The sequence below is a fragment of the Ipomoea triloba genome, chromosome 2, assembly GCF_003576645.1.
Source record: "Ipomoea triloba cultivar NCNSP0323 chromosome 2, ASM357664v1".
Lineage (NCBI taxonomy): Eukaryota > Viridiplantae > Streptophyta > Magnoliopsida > Solanales > Convolvulaceae > Ipomoea > Ipomoea triloba.
The window spans coordinates 15463821-15473259 of NC_044917.1; the positions used below are offsets into that span (position 1 = coordinate 15463821).

The following is a 9439-nucleotide window of genomic DNA, read 5'->3' on the forward strand; positions in this document are numbered from 1 at the left end:
TTTACATAGTGCAAATTTGGGGTTAATAACTACTGTACTGCTTTCAATATCAGTTGACAAGCCACGGAGATCAAGAACTACAAGTCTACAAATGAACTCCTATGATCAAATTACATAGAGAAATCAAGTTTTCTACACTATGAATTGTATATTGTGCCTCAATAAGTCTTGCACTGTATAAACTACACCATTAGAGGCAGATCAATTTTAGATTGTTGAAGCTTCAGAAAATAACGCAGTAACCAAGTTCACAATATCATCTAAATGGGCTACAATGGTGTGTGGTTAGCAGGCAAACTACATCAACTTTTTGGATTAGTATGAACTAAATTTACGCGGTTGTCCCATCAAACAAAGGAATGATGCATTGCAGGAATAGCAGTCCCGGCCCCCGGGCTGATAACCGTGCTGCCGAAACTGGTGCAAATTAAGGACATTTCCCCGGGCTGATAACCGTGCTGCCGAAACTGGTGCAAATTAAGGACATTTCCCCGGGCTGATAACCGTGCTGCCGAAACTGGTGCAAATTAAGGACATTTCCTTTGAACATACGGAGCTCCATGTTCTTCATACCTGTTGACAAATTGAGTGGGTTATACGATAGGATAGTGCCATCTTTGTTGCAAGTGCACAACTATATCCCAGAGAATAAAATTACGGGAAATCAGTTTGTAACTAAAAGGTTGCATAAATGAAATACTTACTCAGACTTTGAAAACCACATTTGCTGAAAAGAACCAAGTGATGCCAGTATACTGCCCCCTATCCATACACTGCATATACATATATGTTGAGAAATATCCATTTAACTTAAATATTTTTGTGAAAGAGGCAGGAGTTCTAAGTTCTTTTTTAGTTTATCATTCTTGGCAGTTTGGAAGTGTGTAATTCTGGTCCTATAATGATTTGATTCTCTTATAAAATACACTGCTTATATAGCTCGAGGCATCCTTTTGTTGTTTTCATATATTTTTGAATGAAGATGAGAGTTGATATCCAGATGAGAAAAATGCTGATAAGTTATGAGCCATTGAGCCTAATGTTGGTTAGTAGCAAATCTAATATACTTCCTCTGTCTCATTTTACTTGTCTTGTTTACTATTCGCGTGTCAAACCAACTTTTTCTTTTTTGTTTATTTTCTTTAGTTTTTTTAAGTTATTTTTAAATTTATTTTTTGTGTTTAATAGTACTTTTAATGTAGTTTCTAAATATTTTATATACTAATACTAAACTTAATATTATGAAAATTTGAATTAAAAATAACTTCGCTCAAGCCACATTAACCGAATCGGACACAAAATGGGATGGAGGGAGTAATTGAATTAAACAATAGTAAGCACAGAGTGAATTTCACGAACTGAACATTCTTTGACAGCCATCAAAAGAGGCAGAAAACGACAACTATTTGAAGTGGATTGATAGAAAATTTTGTGAAAAGAAAAAGCAACAATGAAGTTGGTCAAAAATAAGGACAAAAAGAAGGGAAGTAAATCCCAACCTGAACCTCCTTTCTGTTGCATTTCCACTTGCCAGTACTTTGACTCTTGCGGCTTGTGGAGATTCCTGGAAATGCAAGGAACAAGAACAACAGTATGAACAATTCAGTCAAATAGTTAAAATACAAAATTATTTCCATGAAGGGAACTATTGCACACCATATATGCAACCAGAGTAATTTTCTCGAGCAAGAGAAATTTATGTGGTGTGTCTGAATTTCCTCTAGTTTAACACACACTGCCATGTATGTCATAAATGTAATGTAGTGAAGAGAGAGCCTCAAGGGAAAACAATACCTCAAGCAAGTCTTTCTCAAGACGTTCTTTCAATTGTTGCATTGATGCTGTTCCACCAGCAAGCTGTACGAGAACAGGCAGCATATAAGCTACTACTACGTAATCAAAAAGTTCAAAACCGAAGAATGGGTAGCCACCAAAGAAAGGGCTCTCATAGTACCTAGTTTTTACTTATAAGCATTATGATGGTAAAGTATACTACACCATCAACTAAAAATATGTTGTTAAATAAATGAAACACTTCTAATTCAGATATCAGGGGACAAGACAACCATGAAGGCACGAACTAACGATACAGTCCCATAAAAACAAGAAAAGAATAAGAAAAGGAAAAGAAAAATTCAAAAATCACAATGTGAGAGTCCCAATAACGTTTCTACTACAGTCAACTTCCATGAAATAAAATTATGCGGAAAGAATATAAGAGAAAATACGAGGTCCATACATGTACAAGTAATTAGAAGATTATAAAATAGTACTCAAAGGCTTACCAATATACTGCTATAGAGTTCTCTTCGAATATCCACATCACTTCTATTTATACTCTCGATGACCTGAAAATTTTTAAGCGTAAATGATTTTTCCAAAAGGATGAATCAGGGTTTCTTTGGCAATCTTTGCTGTGCTTATCAAAGCTCATGTTGTTAGATATAAAGGACTAACCATTTGTGGCAGGCTCCGGAGGGAAGCAGCACTCTCAGCAAAACTTTCCATACCAGGAATGGTCTGAGGTTACACATTGATCAAAAAAATCCCAAAATCACTAATCCAAAATGCAACATATTGGTCAATTACAAAGTTAATTAAACTGACAAAAAGTACTACAACCTGTCGCAAAGTGAAAAAAACTATTTATAAATTAAAAATCAAAATGCAAGTGCATCAGTAAGGAAGACTGAAGACATCATATAAAAATGGACTAAAAATATATATATATCATATCTCTAATAGTTCCCTGAACTCCTGAAGCATCTAATGAAAAAAAATATTGCACTGACAATGATTGCCACCCTTCAGTATACAAAGAAACAGAAGAATAATTGGATCTTATGAAAAAGGTGGAGCAAAACACAAAATCAACACAGCGTGAATCTTAATTACACCAACCCGAACCAATGATGGATTGAATAAGATGTCAGGAATCTTGAATCTGTCTGCACCAATTTCTATTGTCCTGGGACATAATACAAAGCAAAGACAATTTAGCAACACTAATACCAAGGATTAAAAAAACCAAACAGCAGTAAATTCATTTCTGGCAGAGGGCAAAGATGTCTCTGGCTGAAACCAACTAGAGATTAAAATAGAATCAAGAATTCAAGATAAAAGTAGGGCCAAGACACTTCAAACTTTTGGCGCTGAAATAAAGTGAGATCCAAATGAATTGATAAATCACCCTCAGAGATCATGAACTTACTGCCCATCAGGAAGCTCATAAGATGTCAGTGGAATATTCGAGTATGAACTATCTGCAGGATACAAAGTAACAAAAGTTGGAAGTTGTAAGACCAAACAAGGTATAAAATATGTACAACAATGAATTTAAAATGAACCAATAAACACCAACAAACCCAAAATTTATCACCTTTTTTTGCTTTTAGGTTAAGTTCCAATTATAGAAGGTTATCATAAATCAAAACTAAGGGGTCGTTTACTTCATTTCTCTGTTTATCTTTTTCCAGTTTTCCATTTCTCCAGTTTTCCAATTTTCCTTCTCCATTCTTCCAGTTTTCCATTTCTCCAGTTTTCTAATTTTCATTCTCCATTCCTCCAGTTTTCTATTTATCTAAATAGTATGATTTCTTAAAAATAATTTTATAATTCTTTTCATTACTAAATGTAAAAAAACAACAAAAGTCAATAAAAACATATTACTAAATAAATTACAATTATTTCAATCATTTTAGTACATAGTTTGATTAGAAAACAAAATACACAAATAATAATAATAATAATAAGGCTAAAGTGTCATCCCGCACCATGAACTATATTGGATTATTCATGCCGCACCTTGAACTTTCATAAGGTCTATTTCGATGCACAAACCATTAATTTTTTTTTCATCTAGAATGTTTACAGGTTACCTACAAGTTATAGGTAATCTATGCTGAGTTGGACTTTTTTTTTTTTTGTTTTCTTCTTTTTTTTTTTGAATTTTTTTTTTGTTTTCTTCTAAACCTTTTTCAGCCCAACAACCGGTACCAAAACCGTAAAATAATAATAATAATAATAAAATTTCTTATATTTATTTAGGCATTTAGCTACTGGCAGTAGCTATATAATTATATTTAGCTACTGCCAGTAGGCAGTAGCCATAATAATTATTTAAAAAAAATTATAATATGGTTTTTATAATAACAAAACATATTATATATAATTATATATACTAAAAAAAATAAAAAATGCCGGTTGAATCGGAAGGTTCCGGTTCTGGTTGTGTAACCTTGGAACCGTGAACCGGCGGTTCGGAACCGGAACGAACCGCGGTCACCCCTAGGAGGAGCAGTGGATTGTGGAGGGGCTGTGGTGATTTGGTCTAGTGCGCATTGATCCGGCTGAATGACAGGGGAAGGGCAGCGTGAGGCGTTGATTTTGGGGTTTACTTAAAATTTTTGGATTGACTTAAAAAGAAGATCCACATAAGCTAATTATCTGTGCCATGTCATCATAGTAACCTGGTAACCTATGAAAAATGCTAGATGAAAAAAAATTAATGGTTTGTGTATCGAAATGGACGTTATGAAAGTTCAAGGTGCGGCATGAATAATCCAATATAGTTCATGGTGCGGAATGACACTTTAGCCTAATAATAATAATAATAATAATCAATTATTTCAATCATCTAGCTAGCATTTGTACATTTCTATGATGATGATAATAATAATAATAATAATAATAATAATAATAATAATAATAACAATAATAATAATAAGGTAAAATTCAAAAGAAAGGAAAAAGGAAAAAAATTGTGCGCAAAGGGAAATGGGTAGAGCAATCAGCCCATATAGCATATAATAATAATAATAATAATAATAATAATAATAATAATAATAATAATAATAATAATAATAAGGTAAAATGCAAAAGAAAGGAAAAAAGGAATAAAAAAATGCGCAAAGGGAAAAAACAAAAATTGCGCAAAGGAAAAAACCGGAATAGAGAAGAGCAGAAGTGCATGGGAAGGAAAAATAAAAAACAAAGAGAAGGGAAATGGGTAGAGTAGAAGCTGTCGACGAAAAGATTCAAACCGCAGACTTGTTGGATGAAAGTACTGTAGCACCGAGATTTTCCATTTCTCCATTTGGAGAGTGGATTTTCAATTCTCCAAATTTGCCTAAAAAGTGGAAGAATGGAGGTGAGATCAAAATTGGAAGAATAGATTTAGTAAACAACTTCTCCAATTTCTCTTTTTCCACTTCTTCATTTCTCCATTTTTTTGGAAAATTCTCCATTTTTCCAAGTTGGTAAACGACCCCTAACAATTTTCAACTTTTGGTAGCACATGTACATGCACAATGCAACTAATTTTCTCATCTATTTTTTCCCTTAGTGGTCTGAGTTGGATGAGAACTATTTTAAACTTGGTAGGAAACTTGATATTTCCACTAGGGAACTACCAACTCTGGTGTGAATTTACATTATCATCAAAGAAGCATACACCATCAGTTACAGAAGTTCTCACGGAAAATTGCTGATAAATGCTTGATCAAATTAGGAACAATCCAACGTAAGAGGAGCACAAACCGTCATATGGAGTATCTGGGGCTCGGCATACACATTCTTTGATGTCACCAGCAATCACTTTCTGTGATAAGAAAGAACATTTTAGTACAATAACAATTTTTATACACACACACACATATATAAAATAAATAATTGCAAAAATTGAACAGAAAGAATTCTAACAAGTAAATACCTGGTAATAGAGTTTGTAACTTGCGGTTGTATTAGGAAAATCGAGATCTACCGTCTGAATGAATAGCAATAATAGGAGTGATTTAAGTTATAAAGAAAAAACAAATGGATTGACAGCACTAAACAACAATACTAGCTTCAGAATGCAAAGATTCCAATTAAAAGCTTTTGTTTGGTGAATTATTCTTTCAACTTCCAGCTCCCAATCACAATGGAAGTGTTATTTCTTAACCATGCAGTATGATTGTTTCCAGAGTCTGAATCACAAGTGTATGCACTCTTGAAAAAGAAAATAACTAGGCTCCCAAGTTTTCTTTATTTATTTGAGAAGAGAACAAAGAACTATAGCTTAAGAAAGAGTTCCCCTTTAGGCTCTAGGGGAGAAGTTTCAGAGTATAAGGTTGACATCATGTGGCACACATAAACAAAGAGGAACCAACCTAAACTTCAATGAATTAGAGGAACATAAAAGCAAATGCATAGTAAAAATGTAAAATACGGGTTAATTACAGAACTAACAATTAAGCAATAACCTGAAATTCTCCTGGCCGGATTTCTTTTCTCCTGAAAGAATATCGAGGTTTTATCTGTAGTGTTGAGCACAGGGAGAAAAAGGAAATGAGCCATCGTAGTAAGATATATCTGGATCACTTCAATTATTCATGTATTAGGAGGTAAATTGAAGTAAAAAAGTTACTCACAACAATGCCCTTTTGTTCCAAACTTCTCATCAAGGCTTCAGTAAGCACTTCACCCCCTATAGGAGATGTAGTAACAGCCTATTGTAAAGTATGAAGCATAGAGCATTAATTAAAGACAAACTTTGAAAAGAGAAATAAATTACAAGGTAGGAAAACAGATTAATAGAATTCTGGAATGATAGAAAATGGAAATCAACCTATAAGTCAGTATTTACAACCAATTCCACTCTGAAACACATGAAGATTACTAGCTCAATAGACCTTGTGGCACACCCTCAATTTGCACACATTATCATCTTTTTAATTTATTTTAATTTAATCAAAATTTTATTTATCAGAAAAATAGGAAAAGGAAAGTATACACAATTAACAAAGGAAACTGACATGAAAAAAAAATTGTAACGGTGAAGGGGGGGAGTAGATTCATCAATTCCAACGCAATCCTTATTGGCATCTTTGATTCACAGAATTTACCAGGAATGGGATGGGAAACCCATGGAATTGCCAATACCTTTTGTTTTCTATTCCAGGGAATGCAGTCCAAACCCCTGGCTCAGATTTGCTATTTTATAAGGCAAAAACACCCTCCTTTCTAAACCTTTCCTTTCTACCCTCCATCTCTTGTAATGTCAGGAGGCAGCTCAGGATGGCTAGAAGTCGAAAATCTTGCTAGTTTTGTTAATATGTTTGTGGAGTTCACAATGGTCTCAATCTAGGTGGATTTGATGGTTGCAGTCCAGATTTGGTGTTTGCAGCAGTGGGTTTCATGACAGTCCAGGGCTCATTCAAGATGATTGGCAGAGGTTTTTCTGTGGTTCAAGGTGGCTAGGTTACATGCTTCATGCTTGAGACAATTCTTATATTCAAACAGTAATAACAAAGAAATTTATAAAATAGTGAATACATATGCATCTATAAATGTATATATATTTTCCTTGGTTATCTATATTTAATAAATAGGATTTCTTCAATTTAACCTGTGTTCTCTAAAATATATTGAGGTCATCAGATCCAGTCTTGAATATGGGTATTTAGGTTATTTGATGGTATAGTCCTTTTCCATTCCTTAAGCCAACCAAACTCTAGAATGTTATTCCTTGTATACTCCGTGTTATTTGTTATGAGTCGAACAATGGGATAGCCTTCCTTCTCTTCTCTATTGACTTTGAAATTCTATCCTTATTCCCTTTGTTTTCATTCTGTTGACCAAACAGGCTGTTAAATATTTTCACCTTTCATAAACAAAAAAGCACAGCCAAATGTTCATTCAAGGATCGGGAAATCTTATTCTCCCTCTTCAGGAATTCTGAATTGGTTCCTACCCTGAACTTTCAGTTCTTCAGTTTCAACCTCATTTCTAGGACTTTAACACCCAATTCACCTTCCATGTGTTCAGTCAGTAAGCAACCTCTATCAAATGCATTTATACATGTTAAAAGGAAATACCCTTTGAAGAACATATCCATCATGCACAGGAGCAATTGTAGTCGACCCTCCACCACTGAACCAATAGAATTAGAAAATGTTAAAGCAAATATAGCATAAGCTATTACTAAAATGATGTAAGCAAGAAATTCCATACCTACAGATAATTGTGTAACATTTCTGTTGGTGAAGTACTTAATTAGAAATTTAACAAGTTAAAAAAAATAAATAATAATAATAATAATAATAATAATAATAATAATATCTTTTCATCCAAATAAGCTAATACGTTCAAGCAAGTTTGGATTTTATTTCTAGATAAACTGATTTGTGAGTAATGTCCAAGAAGTAACCAGGACTGTTGTTTTACAATAAGCTCATAATCTCCTACCTATCTATCACCAGAGAGGTGGCACGTCCTGATGCAAAAGATGTCAGAACCTGGCATTAACAGAAATACAACCAGCCATGTAGCGTCACACACTTGATCACAATCTCGTACAAGATTAAGCTAAGATGAGAAAAGAAACAATCTTGTTTTAATACATCTTTGAGGCAATTTATGTCAAACCAAAAGTCCAAAACAGAAGGATGGAAGCAGGAACTCACTGGATTTTTGGCCAAAAACAAAGCAGGGACTTGGTATTTTTCAAACATAAGCTCTGCTGCCCTGTTAGATAAGTTGTCGCTCAGTTGCAGTCTTTTATTATAAGAATAATAGACCAAGGAAGAAGTATATGCAAGCATTGGATAGTTTTGTTGGATAATGCTTAGTTATTATCTCTTATTTACAAGTTCAAGCATCAGGAATTAACAATGGGAAACAACTGCCTGAAGTAGACAGCATTATTCTTTAAGGTAAGAACCCTTTCAGTTAATCATTGAAATAATAAAACGATTTAGGTCATGTATGACACAATGAAATAGTTTTGACTGCAAACTCACTTTTCTCTCTGTTGTTGAGTATTAGAACATGGCTCAGCCAGAAGCATGGGATGCTCTTTAGGATCTATCAACAAGCATTCCCTACAAGTGAGAAAAGTCAGGAACCTTGTGTTTTAAGCAAGAAGAAAATAGGCTGTCATAAATTTTCCAACGCAAGTAAGCAGTTAAAAGTAGAAAAACAGAGGGAGCTTTTCAAGAAAAGAAATGGTCTAGTACCTAAAGGCATGGTCCCATATGTTTTCAACAATTTCCCAGTCAGCAACTATTCCATCTTTTATGGATGGTAATACCTAATGAAATAGCCAATCATATAATCAGACAAGATAAAGTTATAACATTTCCCAAGCATTAGAATTTTGCAAGCTGACCTCCATGTAATCCCTGCGGAAACCCAAGGCTTGTGATCCTACATACAATATGCCCTTACTCTTGGATTTAGAGTCTGGGACAGATCCAGAATTATTATCTGGATTATCTTGATTGTCAACTTCCATTTGATCAATTGATGATCCAACAATCTTTACAGAAGAGAAAATAGTTAACACAATTTGAACTAAAACCATAGACTTATAAAAAAAAAATGTTTACATCTGGAACAGCTTAGGCATCAAGGAATACACGTTTTGAAGGCTATTATGGCAATATGGCTTTGTCTGTTA

At 33.9% G+C, this 9439-nt stretch overlaps 1 protein-coding gene across 2 annotated transcripts in view; it reads right to left on the bottom strand.

Moving 5' to 3' along the window:
- LOC116011315 (actin-related protein 4-like) overlaps nt 1–9439 on the bottom strand; it is a 10114-nt gene continuing 675 nt past the window's right edge. The window contains exons 3-21 of one of the 2 annotated variants that reach the window (XM_031250868.1): nt 9149–9298; nt 8997–9070; nt 8781–8861; nt 8445–8505; nt 8227–8276; nt 7857–7911; nt 6411–6488; nt 6243–6296; nt 5711–5764; nt 5539–5599; nt 3212–3263; nt 2902–2968; nt 2458–2520; nt 2286–2348; nt 1795–1857; nt 1500–1564; nt 705–773; nt 538–573; nt 1–487 (exon numbers count right to left, since the gene is read on the bottom strand). In XM_031250868.1, the coding sequence (XP_031106728.1) occupies nt 478–487; nt 538–573; nt 705–773; nt 1500–1564; nt 1795–1857; nt 2286–2348; nt 2458–2520; nt 2902–2968; nt 3212–3263; nt 5539–5599; nt 5711–5764; nt 6243–6296; nt 6411–6488; nt 7857–7911; nt 8227–8276; nt 8445–8505; nt 8781–8861; nt 8997–9070; nt 9149–9298 (1206 nt within the window). In that variant the 3' untranslated portion in view covers nt 1–477. Of the gene's footprint in view, nt 574–704; nt 774–1499; nt 1565–1794; nt 1858–2285; nt 2349–2457; nt 2521–2901; nt 2969–3211; nt 3264–5538; nt 5600–5710; nt 5765–6242; nt 6297–6410; nt 6489–7856; nt 7912–8226; nt 8277–8444; nt 8506–8780; nt 8862–8996; nt 9071–9148; nt 9299–9439 lie in introns of both variants that reach the window. The other variant, XM_031250867.1, reaches the window with a different exon arrangement.